This window comes from Megachile rotundata, chromosome 2, assembly GCF_050947335.1.
Source record: "Megachile rotundata isolate GNS110a chromosome 2, iyMegRotu1, whole genome shotgun sequence".
Classification (NCBI taxonomy): domain Eukaryota; kingdom Metazoa; phylum Arthropoda; class Insecta; order Hymenoptera; family Megachilidae; genus Megachile; species Megachile rotundata.
In genome coordinates, this window is record NC_134984.1 from 7,982,102 (window position 1) to 8,001,495 (window position 19,394).

The window sequence follows — 19,394 nt, forward strand, 5'->3', positions numbered from 1 at the left end:
TACAGTGATTCTTTTAATATTCCAATGAATAATTGATGACGAAAGAAAGGTTTATAAGAAATTTGATGTGTAATTCAGCATTGTTATTTTTCATATATTTGTATCTTTATGTAAATTTGTTTTCATACATTTATTTTAATGAAGTCGTTTTCATTATAATCAGAATAAGTAAGCCTTTTAGAATTGAAAAATGATGTGATACTTAATTTTATTGTTTTATACGGATGATTCAATGCCGTAAAGCAGTGATTTTTCATTTTTTGAAGTTATCGAATATTTTTTATTCTAACAATAAGAACAATTTATAGAACATCAGAATCACCAAGGTCAAAAAATTTGCTACACGTTTTGATTATGGATAGAAAATTAGACTTGAACATTTTAAGTATTGGAAATTGGAGAATTTCTGGATTTAGAAACTGGAATTACAATATTTCAGAATTAGAAAATTTGGAAATTTAGAGATTTGGTGATTTTTAAATTTTAAAATTTGGAGTTTAGGACACTTCGAACTGTGGAAATTTAACAATTTGAATCTTTAAAATTTGAAAGTTTAGGCTTTTAGCAATTTAGGATTAATCCTTTGCACTATTTTGACGAGTCTGACTCGTGACGCACTCGTACTTCGGCCGTGATCAATTTTACTCGAACTTACGCTTCAATTTGGAGTTCAAGTCCAATTATAATTTGCATAGTCAACGATTGCATTATAACATATTGACTTAACATTTCAAATTTTTTTGTCTAATTTAATACTGTAGCTGTAATTATTCAGTTTTGGCTGACGCACCTGACAAATAAGTCATAGTGCAAGGGGTTAATAAACTAAAATAGTACAATACATGTTATATTGTTATACTTACAGTTTTTTACAGAAGAAATAAATTTTGATGGATTATTATATATTTCTGTGTTATACATATATTATAACAGCTAACTAGAAATGAATTTTAATTAGAAAATAATTTCTGCTATTTTTTTTCCTTTCTCTTAAGGGTACTAGGACTCCTTTCCATTAAATAGGTATATGACGTAAATAACATTTTCACTCATGAATTATATATATTATTAAGATTTCAATGAAACTTATGTGAATGATAGTTTTCAAGAAAACATTTGACACGTATTTTTTCTATATCAATCATCGTTCACATTGAAGGGATGATAATATCCCTCAAAGTTAAATGCTGAAATCATATTTTTGAGAATATCTACGGAATTAAAAGAGATAATTGGAAGCTTTTATTTCTGAATCGTGGGTCTTTTAATAGAGAATTTTTCTGCATAACAAAATTTTAATAAACTTTATTTGTTTAAATAATATTTTGAAAATTCAGAATTTTCGTTTAAATTTTGTTTACGAAACGTTGAAGTATTTTTTTGCAACTTTGTGTATGTAAACTATGGACTAAGATAGAGAATACGTGTCTTTGAAATTTGTTGTTATTAGCAATATTTATTAGATAAAAATGTCATAATTTTAACAATCTTGTAGAATATTCTGGATATTATATACTTCTTCATATGCCGTTAGTTGATTTACCGATAATTATTGTAAGCATCACAGGTATGAGAGTGACGCGGTTCTCATCACCGCCGCATACAGGCTTTTATGTCCAATATTGTCAAAAACTAATTTAATTTTGTTGAGTATACTACAAATTATCGAACGTAATCTCAATACATTAATCGATAAACAAAATATTGTACAGTATCATGACATTATATGTAAATATCGTCCTGAAAAATTGTTTTATCGTGTAGTTGCTACCGTGCTATTAACCCTTTGCACTCCTATGTCTAGTGTTGCTCGATATCAAATTTCTCTTGGATCTTATAAATAATTCAGATAAATAGATTGGTTGAATATATATATTTTGATTTATTTACTATTTATAATAAATGAAAAATGTATTTGTCACATACTCCACACTATTGCAATATATTTTATTGAGAACCTCTTTTTTGTCTACTTTGTAAATGAAGGAACTGGCAGATAATAGAAATTAAGGAGTGCAAAGGGTTAACATCGATTTGTTGCGTAATAATATTACTTTAATAAAACTTTGAATTGTGTTTGGATTAACATCCAATTGCTAACTCTGTGTCGTAATCAATATCGGCTTCTAACAAGTTTAATTTTTTCTTCTTAATTTCTTAAAAATCTCAGTTTTCAAAAGTTCTAAATATTGTATTTGGACTGGACACTTTACGGCCGTAAAAGTAAAAAATTAGTACTGTGAGCTATGAAAGGAAAGTAATAGAAAAATGTGTTTGTTGACTCTGCATAATATTAATGCTACTTACCGAAAATTTGTACGTACTATCCGTACGTACAAGGAAGTCTCTAATCTATCATTTTTGAAGGGATCTATTGAATCCTATCGTCCTAAACCATCCTGGCAGCCTAGACGGGAATAATCATGTAAAATGGGAATTCTGAAAGCAAAAATGGCATAGTGCACAAATGGGTGTCCGCGTCGCACAGTCATCTAAGATCGTCAAAAAAGAGAAAAAAATTACTTCTTTGAAAATTTATTTTTCTTAGTAAAAGAAGACTATCTTTTTATTTTCAAATGAATGCAGTATTATGTTTTATACAAGATTCTACCATTTTATAATTTACGATATCATGATACTCTTTTAGTCTCACCACTTACGAGTTGTAACATATTTAAGTTGCATCTGGTTTTATGACTGTTTAGAGAATACCTTTTACTGAGAGGGTAATGGCACATGTAAGGTATTTTTATTTAAATGGGTCTACAAGTTCCTTTTTTAAAATTTTTTTTACTTATCTCTTATTTCAGTTATATCATATCTTCTATTTTTATATTACTCATGAAACAACTACTGATGAAATAATTTAAGATTTCATAAGAAGTAAAGAAAACTATTTTATTCTTCAAATCAAATTTTATTAAGTTCTATTAAGTTTTCGTTAAAAATATTTGTACTCGTTCTACTTGAGTTCATTCAGGATTAAATTAAGAATGTTTCATTGAGGTTTTAAACTCTAACAATAATTAATTAATATTAAAACTGTCAAATCGGTCAAAATGAGCAGTTCACAAGTATATTTTCAATTAAAAAATTTGTATATTTTCATTTCCTTCAAGATAAAGAATTTATGTTTCACTGTTTATTTCTTTACCTTTTTCCTTTATTTTCAATTTCAAATTAAGCGAGTATTACACGCCGGTAGGTTAGTGCTGAGTAAAATATCTGTTATGTGGGAAAAGGAAAAAATCAACGTAATATGCCAACTATATTTATTTATTATGCTAACACGTTCTCTTTTATTAAAAAATATATATTTGTAATTCTATTACAACTTTATTTTGATCCCAACTCAGTCGAAAAATTAACGAGAACAGGTATATCGTTAACTATCTTTAAATTGTTCAATATCAAATTGCACTTTTCTAATTACTCTTACTTTGTTCACTCTACTTACAGACAAGCATTGTACTTGTTTTTTTCCCAATTATCTATTAGCATAAATAAAATACGGCTGACCGTTACAAGTAAGCTAAATATACACGTATAAAATTATACTCTTACTAATAGGCTTTTAAGAGTAGAGAATGGAAAAATAGAACTCAGAAGAAACGTAAAAGAAATATTTTAACGAGAAAAATATTCCTGTTTCCTTTCAAACCGTATCACTGTAGAATTATTATAGATAGTACAATCTGTAGTAAATTATATTAGTCTCACTACTTCTGGTACATCTTATAGGAAGGGTGGGTATCAGGGTACGAACAAGATATGTACTTGAAAGGTCAAACAAATAAGACACAAGAAGTCGATCCGATATTATGTTCCTATCGACCTGGTTGTCTAGACCAGTCTAAAAGCAGCTTCTTGCATCGCAACTCTATTTGGATTTTCAACTGTACATCTTGTTCCTGCCATAATGCCCATCTTTATCTTACAGGATTGTCGCATAACGGAGCTACACAGAACATGATATACCACCCGTAGAGTTCGTCTTCAAATAATCGTTACAGCGATCTCTGTTTCGATACATATGCGACTTATACGGTTATCAAGTACTGGGAAACATGTAAATATATGTAATGCATATATCATCTCTATAGCTCTACGATAGTTGACACTCTTTTATCTCGCGAAAGTTTACACGGTGTACCCTCACACACGAATTGTCAGACTGAATCTGAAAGAAGGTTCAACGGCGGACGGAAATCCCCTTTCATTTTGCTGTTTTATTGATTTTTATTATAGTAACTTGTACACAGGACACTTTGTATAAAATATAGAGTCGAAAAAGTCGCTAAACTATTTAAACTTCTATCATTAGTTTATTGTAAAGGGATGTGACATATTTACCAGTTGGAAGTGCATTAATTACGTTGTATTCAAGTATGCATTCAAGTAGTATTCAAAGTATGCATTAATAAGAATATTAATATTTCTTACTTTAGCATTTTAGTTTGTTATTTCTCATTACTAGTAGGTACAGAATTTACAGTATATTAGAAATATAGAATTTTCTGTTTCAATTTTTAGTTATTTGACTATGTAATTAATATGAATTACATATCGTTCGCTAATATGGTATTAAGATTTCTAATAGTATCTAGTATTTTAATATTCTATTCTCAATCATTAGAATCATTTTACAGCAGTCTTCAGAATTTTATTTCTTGCATTTCAACTATGGATTACCAATGGTATTAACAATTATACTATTTTTACCAAAACAACAAGTTCGTTGAAATGCAAGAAAAGAACATTGAAAAATAAAGAGTTATAAATCAACAACAAATAAGACAATTTTGAATCTCCTTATGTACAAATTAATCGTTAATTTTTAACGGAAGATTTACACGCAAGTTTCATAAAAAGAACAATCTTTCAGATTCAGTAAATTCCGACGCTAACAGATATATTTTAAGCTGTTTACATTTCTTCTGTACATTTAAGCATTTAGAGTGTCGACTTGGTTCTTCGGTATCTCGTTATCGAAATCTTCCATGGTTTCCACACTTCTTGGCGGCGCTGTGGTGCTCTCTTCTTTGCTGATTACGGTTTTGCTGGTCGTCACCATACCACCGGTGGGTAAAGTGGTTACTTCGGCATCTGCGTCGCTTTCGGTCATAAGGATCGTTTCGTTTTGGGGTGTCACGTCGATAACACGGACACGGATCAGTATTCCAGATTCATCGTCACCATCCATGTAGGTCGTTTCGTTTATGGTCACTACGTGTCCATCGATGACCTGCAAAGATCGTCATATTCCCTTAGATTTAAAGAAATTTTACTTCGGACTACTAAAGCAATTAAATGACCATTTTAATTAAAAAACATAAAAAGCAATTTTATGTTACAAAATTTGGTGAAGTCATTTTTTTAAAATATATGTTGATTTTCACTGAGATAAATTAACGTGTACACTAATTTATGTTTTATCGTTTGTTTATTTGTCAATTATTTCTTTTTTCAAAGTAAGTGTACATTATACGTTGGTAGATGAAAGTACTTTGTCTCATATATTTTATATTTTGGTCATACGAACAAGGAGAGTGTAAAACCTTTGGGCTAAAGATTCAGCTGAAACTTTACGCATTTATAAATTTCGTTCTCCTTACGGATATATAATATGGACACATACTCAGTTGGGACATGTATGGACACAAACACATTTTTTAGACATTGATGATTAAAGTTTTAGTGTTATTATAAATATTATTTCAGTTTGAAGGATTGCGATCGTGTAACCTATCGAGATTTTGTACGCCATTGATCACAATTTCATATTCCTGTTAATGAAGTTATATATTCTGCCTTTCATTAATTTATTTATTGGCTATATCTAACTAATTAAATTTCACATACAATAATGAACTCTAAATTTCAAATAAAACGATTTCATTTATCGACAATAAAAGACATCAATGTCACTTGCTACAGGTACTTATACAAGTGCTGCGTTCATTACAAAATAATGACAAAAATATTATTAAAGGGAACTGTTAAAAATAAAGGAAACCAAACGCAACCTATAAAGTATAATTTCTTCTTTCCATTTTAAATGCATAAAATCTAAACATAGAGTGTTTAAAAAATACAGTGTTGTTTATTTACAATGTCATTATATTTAATTGTATTGCAATTTTGTTCTTTAAACTGCACTACTGCATATCTACTACAACTAATACTGTTATGCAAAAAAGCGATAATGATTCATGCAAAAGTGAATTGAAACGATAAAATGGCTGAACGATTCAAAAAGGAGTTTTGAAATTCTGTTCAGTGTTCAGTGGAATGACGAGCTTCAAATAGAGGCCCTCTAATCAGTGTCCCCAAATAGTTAACCAGGTTAGATCGTTTACGACATGTTTTAGTGAAACCTACATTGTAAAATTCAATTTGTGAAGAATGCTTTAACCAAAAGATACGAGTTACATGAATAATATAGCTTTATTCATTTTTAATATATTATGTCCTTGTTTTATTTAACAACGTAAATCTTTTAAAAGTTTTTACGTTTAATTTACAACGAGTTAAAGTAAAATATTTATGTACCATGTTATCGAAATTTATATGTATTTCATTTGTAAAAATAAAATGAGCGATACGTCACTCATATACAATCATGTATTATTACTAAAGTTTATTATTTATGTAACTTGTGTCTCTCATTTAAGACACACCGTTATTTATAAGTTAAACTTCGCGGTATTTCGTTGAAAAATGGCGGCATCAATCAAAAATGCAATTTCTCTGTTCCAAGAATTTAAGGCGAAGATTCAACACTTCCTCACGCTTTCTTGTTTGAAAAATTCTTCGTGTAACTAAAGTGAATGCTACAAATCCTAATTTTACAATCCAACTTCAAAACTTCGGAAAGTATGAAAGCATATAAAAATATAGATGCGTATCTTGCGAAGAATTACTAAACAATGACATTTTATTACTGTCCTAAATGTTTCATTAACATATTATGTTCTTAATAATTGTGTATCACTTTCAAATCTAATTTTATTAATACATCTTAAGATATCGGACAAAATCGTTCTTTTATCACTTTCAAAATTTAGAATATGTCAACTTATGTCAAAATCACTAGTTGGTTTCGAAATATAGAATATATGTCAATACTAATTTGTTATGCATTCATGTATTAAAATATTTAGCCAATTTATTACAAAACTTAGTTTAAAAAATGCGGTGTGTAATTAAAATTAAACTATGAGTGTAGATGACAACCCTAAGATAAATTTTCCTATTATTAACAACGAATTATTTTTTTAGCTAATACTGTATAATTTTTTATTTTACACGTTGAATATATGCGTCGACAGTAAGTTTTGAAATTAAATTGGATTGACTTATGAGCTGTAATTGTATTAAAATGTATAAGTTGTAACTGTGTAAACTGCAAGCGCATAATATAACATAATTATATTGTGTTGCTTGTATAAGTATAATTATATAATAATTGTATAATATTTGTTACTACGTAAGTTATAATTACATAAATAAGTTGCAGTCGTTTCAAATAAGATAAATTACATTTTTATAGAAGCATATTAATTTTCCACGTAATTAAAAATTTGTAAAGTAATAAGATGCCGATAAATTTTCCTTGCATTTAAATTCGACGAAGTGAAAGACAAAGGGAAGCTCTGCAGGTGGCAAAGCGCTAACAGAAGATAAGAAATTTGTCAGCGCAGCTAACTGATGATTAGCCAAACGAGCCAGATGGAAATTATAGTAATGTTCGTACGTGACTCACCTTGGTAGTGGAAGTGGTGTTTGCTCCTTCAGGAATTTTGCTCCAGGGCACATCTTGCTCGGGAATACGTGACAAAATGCCAGCCATCTGATCCCTCAACCTTTTCATCTGGGCTGAAAAGAGGTCGGAGATTAGAAACGAGAAGTTGTGAAGAGACGACGTAAACACACACACACACACGTACACCATCTGTCGCTATGTGTCTCTCTCACTATCTTTTGTGCAAAAAAAAGAAATATGAATGGGAAGGAAGAAGAAGGGGGTAGAAAAACGATTTAGAAGAAGGGACCGAGGGAACAAGAGGGATAAAAGGAAACGACATCAGAGATGTGAAATTGAAGAACGAAATGTAATATTGAAACTTCATGGAACGTGTTCGAATCGGGTGAGAATATTTGTAGAAATGGCAGAAGAACCGACATATTTTTAAAGAATCATAAATAATTTTCGACACATCCGCGGTCGTAATTTTGCGTCCTTTCAAAGATTCGGAAATTTTATCCTCATAATTTCATCATCTTCTGCGATTATATTTTTAATGAACTCGAGTGATGTTGGTAAAATTATAATTTATCTTAATTTCATTTCTGAAGGTTTTATGCATATGGTTCTCAATAAGTGTACCATTGATTATATGGGATATTAAATAAATAGATAGCAAGATTTTTAAACTAGGTAAAATAAACCCAAATATACACACTGTTTTTATTAAGCAAGCATTCTATGTACTTTTTTTATTGGTAATATTGTTTGTTTATCACATTTGTTAATATATTTCTGCCTATATGTATAATTATTCTGTTATTTTTTATCTATACTATGTATTTCCATCACGCTTTAATAAAGAGTTTAAAATCGTATGTTAATATTAACATTTTATTTATGGAATACGTCAATAAACTTTGGCAGAAAAATACTGGGACACCCTGCACAATACGTAGTATATTATACTTTCTATAATATTTTACATGTTCAGCTACGCAAAAAGGACCAACAGAAATTACTATTATTCTCGTTCTCAATCGTCTATCCATCGTTCTCAAAGAACCGAAGATTTAATATTCGAAAATCGTGGAGTAAACGGGTGATTGATCACGAGGAAATAAACGATCACGGATAGTAATATATCGTCTTCTCCCAAAAGTAAATTGAGAACGATCGAATACACGAGTTGCAATCGAACCTGCACTGTTCGTATGAAACGATGTTGGGAAAGCCTCGAGAAGGACGTGTACGTTATTCACGAAGGCTAACATCAGGCATAATTTAAGAAGCTGTAAAGAAACATTAAGACCAGGTTACTAGGAGAGACAGGGACTAAAATAGAAACTATAATTTGCTTCTATAGAATCGTTTATGAAAATTATGCTTAATCGTCTTATCAGCACAACTGAATAATGGCTTAATATTGTTCCACCTTATGTGATTTTTTCTGTGCCACTTTCAAGGATGACCCAGCTCTTGACATTATTGTCATTCTAAATAGCGATAGCGATGCATAGTTTTCTATTGAACAGTCTTTACAACGATCGTACGTAGAGATAGATGTAGCATGTACATGAATTACGATCACAATAGTATTATGTGTGCCATCAATTCTATTTATTTTTTGCCTACATAAGCGTGAGTGGAAAATTCTAGTGAATACTTTTAAATTCAAGTATTTTTTAACAAATAGGATAACTTTAATTCACTATTATTGTTTGTCAGTTTCTAGAAGCCGATATAAAAATCTGCTTTTTTGGATGTATTTGTAAAACTCATAAACTGTATTAATCATTCTGCGACTTTTGAAGGAAACTAACTAATTAAACTTCTGTTTAAATAATGTATGAGAATATAACTTTCAAAAGAAAATTATACCAAAGAATTTTTACATATATTGACAGAGTTACTAACTGCAACAAATGCAATTTGAATGCTTGAGATTTAGCGCCAAATTCAAAATGTTGATGTTAGTGGATTAAAGAAGAATTCAAATTTTCGCAAAGATTATAATATATTACTTATAATATTTATATTTGTAATATTTATAGCGTTTAGAATATTTATATTTGTAATATTTATAGCGTTTAGAATATTTATAGTATTTACAATATTTGTAGTATTTGTGACATGTACAGTATTCGTAATGTTAATAAAGTTCTATGTAATATTTGTTAAGAATTCTATTTTAACAGTGTTATTTTATTTATTGTATTTCATTCCGTATTTTTTAAATTGGTTTTAATATTCCTATAAAATTACTATACTCACATAGTGATTAATTACCTTCATTCTTATTTACAATTAAGAAAATAAAAGTTAGATCCAAATAAACTTTTCGTCCGTCTCTAAATTACAATTAAAAAATAAATAAAAGAATTGTGCAGTCATTTTCATTAAACTTTTAAGTAGCAAATTATTATATGGTACTAATAGTATTTTACGATATTTCTATGTTATCAAACAGTGTCAGAGTTTGTTTCTAATAAATAAGACTCGTATTGCAAACAAGTCGACACTTCACATGACCGATTACAAACCTCGACAATGTAACAATAATTTATACTTGAATCGAGGTCAACGTATGTATACGTGATAACACGATTCAGTATTTCATTGTGATTACAATACGGAATAAAATGAACCACTGTATCGATTGATTATTATTGCTACGTGGAATCTTAACGGGGATAGGTCACTAGCTTATTGTGCGATCACGTTCTCATTTGCATTAAAAAAAGCTGTGCCGCTAAAGCATTTCGTCGAAATAACAGCTTTACTGATGTATTATGTATAGCTATATACGTATATTGTGATCATTCATTGCCAATAGATATGAAGATGCTAAATAATTATCGGCAATTGTTTCTCAGCGAGATATTGGATATAATTATTCGGTGTTCCATTTATTAATGGCCTATGAACGAGATAATTTCGGTGACAATATCAGAGACCGAGATACATATAATTTTATTCATGTATTATCGAGACTATAATATGGAATTAATGTATCTCTAAAATAATCAAAAACGGTGCGCTTGTATTTTGAAGATTAAAAACTAAAAATTTTTACACTTGTTAGTACATTGGCATATAAGTCCTGAAAATTGTAAAACATTTGAAATGATATAAAAGTAACATAGGAACATAGAAAGTTCAAACTTTTATATCTTCAAATTTTTTAATTCTTAAATTTCAAATTTGTGTACTGATTCACAAATTACAAATTCTTATAAACCCGACAGATATATTAGATTGAAAATTTTACGAAAATACATACTTTCAAAGTTACGAAAGCTTCATACTTAGAAATGTGGAAGGTTGTGAAAGTGGGAATTTAAAAATTCAGATACAGAAATGCAAAAATATCAAACTTTGAAATTTACAAAATTACAAACTTTGAATATTAGAAGTTTAGTAATTCAGAAATACAGAAGTTTTGTTTTCAAATTTGAGAATACAGAAAATCGGTCATTTTCAAACTTAAAAATTTAAAAGTTCTGAAATGTAGAAAATAAAAGTTTCAGAGATATAGAAACTTTAAACTTTCTAATCAAGGAACTAACTACTCAATTAGTGCCCTTCAGTGCTCACTATGTTGTATCACTATGAATTAACACTATCTACCACGATTTTATGCGAATCTATTTCATATAAAAGGTATCTTGGCACCTTTTCGTTTGAATGAAAATAATTGTCAAAACTTCATTTATTAGTTAAATGTAGATAAATTTTAGATCTAGTATGAGCTGGAAGAAAATGACATCGCAGAAATAATTTAACAACTATTGTATGAAAAGTCAAAAAATTAATTGTAAAGAAATGATTCACCTTAAAGAATAATTTAGAAAATGTCTTTTGACACATCTTGGTAGAAATAGTTTTAAAGTTCTTTGAAACATGCTATCTCGATTACTAAGTTAACTACAAATATTGAATGTATTATGTCAATCATCACATATTCGTGTTGAACATCGAAACAATTAGAGGACATTTCACAAACCGCATACCATCGATTCTCTTTCTCGAGATGCTTTAACATATCTGTTCAAACGTAAATTTATTCGTCATTTTAATGAGAACCGATTTAACGTCAATGATATTATGGTAATTTCCTCGATAATCGATTTCGTGTTGCTCCACGACCCTGTCTGTGACCGCGATTTCACTTTTCCGTTCTTACACCAGTGCAACCGCCACCGGGGCAATAACGTTTTATCGCGTTACAGCGAAGCGATCATTGCAACCATGAAGAATCACTGGCGATTCATGCATTAATAAACTATCGCGAAGAAAATGCAACGAATACTTAAGTCTATAGATAAGACAGTATCGCAGAAATTAACAACGAGTGATTACGTGTTCGAGCAAATGGTTAAAGTTAATCGGGGAAAAACGGAAACGTAACTTCCTCAGTATTTGCTAACTGTGCATATATTTTATTTTAACGGGACAGCATTCAGTGCAAGAAACTATGTGAGTTCAGTTTATCGCAAATATTTACTTAAATAGTTAGTAACTAATGGATCTATCAGGTGTCTTACGCAAATTCGAATGTGTATTCAGAATTTACAATACCAATATATAATATTAATAATTTCATTAATAAATTGATAGATATGAAAATAATCAAATAACTTCAACAAAATGTCAATATCATGATCTTCTTTCAAAATTAAAATGATGAAGAGAACATAAATGGTAATTTTTTATTCGTATAAAACATGTTGTTAAAAAAATAATTCCAGTTATTACACGCAATCCATGAAATCCAGTTATTATAAAAAAAATTGATCTAAAAATTCTATTATTAATACAAAATTGAGTTTCATAATATTCTAAGTATTAAATTCCAGAGAATAATAATCCTAGTAAAATTGTTACAAATAATATAATATTAGTTATTATACATTTTTTATTTAATAAACAATTATGTCTTCATGTTAAAGTTATACCTGATGTAATTAAGATTAATGAATTTAATAAAGGAATGTTATAAGGATTAAAAGTAATAATATTTTTTGGAGATTAATTTACTCCAATATCGAGGTAGGTAGAACAAGTCGTAGGTCTTAAAGTCGTTCCAGACGATTAAACGTGTCTGAAACTATCAAAAACGATACCAAGCACGATTATTGTTGATTTTACGATGACTGACGTCAACAACGACCAAATATTGTCATCAACGATGAGTTATAGAGCTTTTAACGCACTTTCAGCGGATTCTGTGTGTCAAAAATTATCGAAGTGAAACCAAAACACGGTTTTTTTTATACATTCATTGAAGTCGATGACAACAGGTTCCAAATCTCCAAAAACTATGCAGTAAATTTAGGATACCTCGCAAGTCTACCCTCAAAATTTCTAGTCAAAAGACCCAAAATTGCTGTCTATAGCATGGCATACACAAAATGAACAACTGTAGATCGAGTCATCCCAGAAGCCTCACTATGCTCGGTAATTAGTGGATTGATGAAATTATGAATCATGAAACTACTCCTGACAGCATTAAATATTTCGAATAGGAGTTAAATTATTTCGAGAGACATAATTCGATATTAATTACTTTCTTGTAAGTGAAGGCATGAAAAACATATCAGTATCAACTTATTTTTGTTTAATAGAACATATTTTTAAATACATCGGTTACTGTATCTCATAATACTGTTTAAAAAATCGTTAACCTATTTGTTTTTCAAAACTATTAAAACTATTAAATTTTAAAACTATTATAGGAGATATAAATTTAATGCTTCTAGATACTCTAATCTAGCTAATATCCATAAAATTAAACTCTTTATATATTTTGTGCTGTCGTGACACACACAGCAGTTCAAATATTACAAACGAGACTCGAATTTTCACTATAATTTGATCTTTGGCGTAATTATGTCATCTGTATAATCACAGATCGCTAAATACAAAATGTGCCTGTCATTTTAACCTCCACTGTAATTGTATGTTATACCTGTAATAATAGGCCTCTGTCGACAGGTTGTCTTCAAAATCTACGAGGTGTGACACAAAAGTAACGAGACTAAGTCTGTAGCTTGAGAAAACAATGGAATTGGCAGCAATTGTTTTTGTGGCATCATCCCACATACCTCCTCTATCCATGTTGCCAATTTCGATTGAATCGGTCATACTATTTGGAAGTATTGCGTTATTTAGTGAACACGTGCAACTGCATTCTGCCGGAAAAATGTCTAACGTAAAAACCGAACAGCGAATAAACATCAAGTTTCTTGTAAAATTTGTTGAACTCTTTTGTAACATGTGATGAGACATGGATTTTTACCTATGACCCAGAAAGTAAGCGCCAGTCAATGGAGTGGAAGTCTCCAGGATCCCCAAAACCCAAAAAAGCACGCATGTCAAAATCAAAATTCGACATTAATGGAATTGTAATGATTGAGTGGTTTCCTAGTGATCAGACTGTTAACCAACACTATTGCATTGAAGTACTAAAAAGATTTAATGAAAAAATTAGGAAAAAAAGGCCACAGTTGTGAAGCGATGGATGGCTGTTGCACCAGGACAATGCATCCGCTCACATGGCACTGTCTGCCAAGCAGTTTCTGATCAGTAAAAATATTACTGTGATGGGGCATCCTCCTTATTCACCTGATTTGGCTCCATGCGACTTTTTTTTTATTTCCTAAAGTTAAATTTTGCTTAATGGGAACCCATTTCACCTCAGTTAGAAAGGTTCAGGCAGAAACGGAGAATCTCCTGAAGGGACTTCCAAAAACCTTGTTCCACAACTGTTACCAGCAATGGCAGCACCGAATGCAAAAGTGTGTGAATGCTGAAGGAGACTACTTTGAAGGTGATAATGTCACGGAGAACTGATTCTGCAGGTACAATGATTTATTGGACTAGTCTCGTTACTTTTGTGTCACACCTCGTATGCATCACGTGTAGGGTGTTTTACAAGTCCACACTTGAAATTTCAAGTCAAAAGACCAAAAATTGTATGAGCATGGTATGTATAGACAAACAGACAAACGAACAAATGCAAATCGAGTCGTACCAGTAACCTTACTACGTTCGGCAATTATACTTAAAGTGAGCCGCTTATAATGAAAGTAGGGCAAGTGTATTTTGAATAACATTTCATTCGTTACATTCTTCAGTCAAACGAAACGGAAGAACACAAAAAATAGAAAAAATTAAATTATCTAACTTTATATTAAATTATCTGAATTATCTAATAAGTTATCTAACTTTTATTGTAAACAGCTCAAATTTGATAATAAAAGCAGTAGTTAAATAGATTAATTTCCAAAATTTATGTACTACAAATCTGAACTTGAAGGTAAACCTGATATTCCTAAAATTCAAAATTTTTTGTTGTTATTTATAAAAGCTCTGATATTGATTTCATTATGAAAAGAAATTGCTTTCAAGTTTTTTTACTGAAATCTATTGTACATTTTATACATTGAAATTCATGTTTCAAGCTCTTTTTTGCCAGATGACTGAAAGTAAGTGAAAAATCATGCGTCACGTTAAGGGTAACACCCCATGTATGTGCATGTCTTTTGTTTTATTGAGTTCACTTTTTATTCCTGGAGTTTGTAATACATTGTTACGTGTTCGTTATACAATGTATTGCGTTCTAATATTCTTTTACATACTGTGTTTCTTACAATTATTCTACGATTATGTTAATCTATAACTTGTGTTCGAAAACTCCTGCTAATATTAGGGGGACCGAAAAGTAATAAAAATTTTGTTTGCTGGCGAAAAACATTTATTTATTAAAGAAATCTTAAATGCTAATCAACATTTCCATTATTTTCTAACGCTTTTTGCCAGCGTAAAGCAATTGTTCGATTCCCTTCTTAAAAAAAGGCCCTTGATTTTTCATAGAAAAACTTTGAAGTCATCAAAGAAGTTTTGAATACTTTTCGGTACCCTTAATATTTAGTAAAGAAGAGTGAATATGAAAAATGTGGGAAAGAAGTAAAATTGACTGAGGGAAGAATTAAATGTCACAGTATTTAGAATTAGTATAATGTATCCCTAGTCGGATATTGATGTAGAGATAAATAAAATGATAATTTCAATATTTCAAATGTGAGTGGAAGAATAACAACGACAACATATATTTTGAATAATAATACATAAAAACAGAATGAAACTTCATTTATGTAAATATTGAGAATTAATAATTTTGAATTGATATCGTTTATATTATGAATAATTCTGTAGATTATAAATAAGAATAATTTTAGAACTGATCTCAATTTCACATATAACTAATACACATTTTACACATTTTAAACATTTTGCAAAGGGAAATCTTATTCAGAATCACGCCAGCTACCCCCATTTCAGGGACCTACACAAATTGTGAGACACCTTGTATAATTAATTAATATCTACTACATATAATTAACATTTAGATGAGTTAATAGTATAATAAATGAATTATAAATTATATTGACAATTGAACTAGATTTTATTAATTTTAAGAAATTATTTATTTTCATTAATTTGACTTTGAGTCAAAATAAAAATATTTTTACTACTTATTTTAATTACTTATTTTTACTACTTATGTTGTTTTTATTGTCCTTTGTCATAACTTCTATATTATTTTGGTACACGATTTCGTTAAGATAGGTCATCTTAAAGCTTAGGATTCTGGTGGAGATCGAACGACCGGAACCTGTCGTCATCGACTTCGATCGCCGTCGAATCGATAAAAAAGAACCGTGTGTTGATATCATCTTCGATAAATTTTGATATATAGAATCCACTGGAAACACGTTAAAAGCTCTATAACTCATCGTTGACGACAATACTTGGTAGTCATTGACGTCAGTCGTGAAATCAACAATAGTCGTGATTGGTATCGTTTTCGACAGTTTCAGACACGTATAATTTGTTAGAACGACTTTAAAATTTCTACATCTCATTCTTGTTTTACCTATACATATTTATACATGTTTCTAAATTTTGTATACACATTAACCAATTAAGTGTGTTTGACGACTATATCCGCCATGGAGATGTGGCAGAATTTTGTGTCATGATGACTATATCCGTCATGCGTAAAATTTTGTTACAATTTGATATTTAAATTGTAATTTTGGCGAAAACTAAATTATATTCGTAAATTGTAATATGTTTAAAATGTTTAAAGGTCAACACGAAATGAAATAAACAAATAAAAAGTATAAATGATTTGAGATGGATTCATAAATTCTTGAGAGCTAATTCGTCATCACTTGATTGTCGCGACACACACTGGAGCACGCTTTGCAAAAAGATCACCACAGGTAACTGGTTAAAATTTACGTAAGGTACCTGATCTATAGACCCACTAGTAATTTTCAAACGAGGCACCCTGTATACAATCATATATTTCTGTTAACTGAACATACCTTTATTATCAGTAGCGAAACAAATAAATTAATGAAGACTATAAAATACAAATGAACCAATCGTTTCATATTATAAAATCAGTTATCACATTTGTACTGTGAGTTCTATAAAGTTCAAACTATAATGAAATCTATGTAACGTGTGCCTAAACTTATATGCTACAAAACGAAATTGATTTATTAACTATTATTGGATCACGCAATTATCTCTTGTTCTGGTTTCTGGCAGCAGCTTAATAATTTCACCTTGTCCGCCGAGGGAACTACACCAAGTTATGTAAGAATAAACGAGGCGTGTTCAAAAACCGGTAAAACGAGACCATGACATCGCTTTCAGGATCCTTGTCGACAGGTAATTACAAAAGAACAAGTTGCAAGGTGGAACGTTTGCAAGAAGATACCTTTTCGAGTTCCACATCGCATCGGAATTGCTTAAAAATCGGTGTGTATCAATTGGATGATATCCTTCATAAGCTGGCTTGTGAAAGTTTCGAACTTGGTGTGGCAATCGAAACATCCAAGTACTTATTCCTGTCATCTGTTATTATAGTGGTAGGTATGGAATAAGACTTGTTCAGTACTTATTGAACTGGATTATATTTGGATTTTGTAAAGTGAACGCAAAATTTGTTAATCATATAGTGAAAAATGTAGGACAGGAGAATTCTGTGGAATAATAGATATTGTATTATTTTTGGAAATTTGATAATTTGGAGATTAGGATTTTGAGAATTTGAAGACCTGGAGGTTGAAGAAATTGAAATTTTGTTAGTCATATAGAGAAAAATGTAGGACAGGAGAATTCTGTGGAATAATAGATATAGTATTATTTTTGGAAATTTGATAATTTGGAGATTAGGATTTTGAGAATTTGACGACTTGGAAGTTGAAGAAATTGAAAATTTGAGAATTTAGAGATTTGGAATTTGGGGAAATTGAAATTTTAAAAGCTTGGAAATTAGCATAGTGAGAATTTGGGAATTTGAAGATTGGAAAATTAGAGAAACTCAATACTTGTAAACCGAGAGATTGAGATTTTTGAAGTTTGAGAGTTTTAAGAATTGAAAGTGGGGGAACTGGAAAGTTGAGAACTTAGAGACTGTGATTTTGAAAATTTGCAAACTTAGGAATTGGGATATTGAAAATTTGGGATTTTTAAGACTTGGAAGTTGGAGAAATTGAAAATTTCAAAATTAGTATATTAAGAATTCGAATATTTGGGAATTTGAAGATTTGGAAGTTGGAGAAATTAAAAATTTGAAAGCTTGGAGATTAGCATATTCAGTATTAGAGAATTTGAAGGTATGGAAGTTGGGGAATAAGGATATTTTTAAACTTGGAGATTTGTATTTTTAAAATTTGAGAATTCTAATATTAAAAATTATCAAAAGAAAATGGTTTCTTTTCTTTTTTGCTTTCTCTTTCGAACGATAGATTTGGCATAGGCAAAGCAAAGAACACAAAAATTCAACTACCTGCTAACAAAGCTACTAGCGCCAATTACTGGCATAATGTGAATGCCCCCTTAGGTAAGTTAGGGCATACTAAAAAAAGAAAGCTTATCATTGAACAAGATATACTTTTCCCTATTTTATAAAAGAATATAATATCGAGTATTTTTCTTCCGTTTCATAGTGTTTGGAGTTTTAAATTACTGATGAAATATCCTCATAGTATTATTAGCCAGTTAACTATGGCGATCTTTTTGCAAAGCGCGCACCAGTGTGTGTCGCAATAATCAAGCGATGACGAGTAAGCTCTTAAGAATTTATGAATCCATCGCAAATCATTTACACTTTTTATTTGTTTATTTCATTTCGTGTTGACCTCTAAACATTTTAAACATACTACAATTTACGAACATAATTTAGTTTTCGCCAAAATTACAATTTAAATATCAAATTGTAACAAAATTTTACGCATGACGGATATAGTCGTCATGACACAAAATTCTGCCACATCTCCATGACGGATATAGTCGTCAAACACACTTAACTGGTTAAATCACTGTCGTGTTTATTTTCGATAATATATCCTCGTAGTATTATTAATATTCTTTTGTACTTCCTAGCTAATTATAATGCATTAACGAAATATTATTCGTGCGTTACTTGGCAAATGTACATGCATTATTCAGAATCAAATTAGACAAACTTTCAATTCGTTCACAGCAGGTTTTTTCACATTTCTGTATTTCAATTTCTACATTCCTTCATCCGCCGTAATATTTCCTTCTCGTTTGCTGATCC

General features: G+C 30.1%; 1 protein-coding gene across 1 annotated transcript in view; it reads right to left on the bottom strand.

Moving 5' to 3' along the window:
- Positions 1-3,255: 3,255 nt before the first annotated feature.
- Positions 3,256-19,394, bottom strand: part of LOC100879009 (virus-induced RNA 1) — a 100,328-nt gene continuing 84,189 nt past the window's right edge. The window contains exons 3-4 of the mRNA XM_003704630.3: positions 7,766-7,878; positions 3,256-5,245 (exon numbers count right to left, since the gene is read on the bottom strand). Of these exons, the coding sequence (XP_003704678.2) occupies positions 4,946-5,245; positions 7,766-7,878 (413 nt within the window). The 3' untranslated portion in view covers positions 3,256-4,945. The remainder of the gene's footprint in view (positions 5,246-7,765; positions 7,879-19,394) is intronic.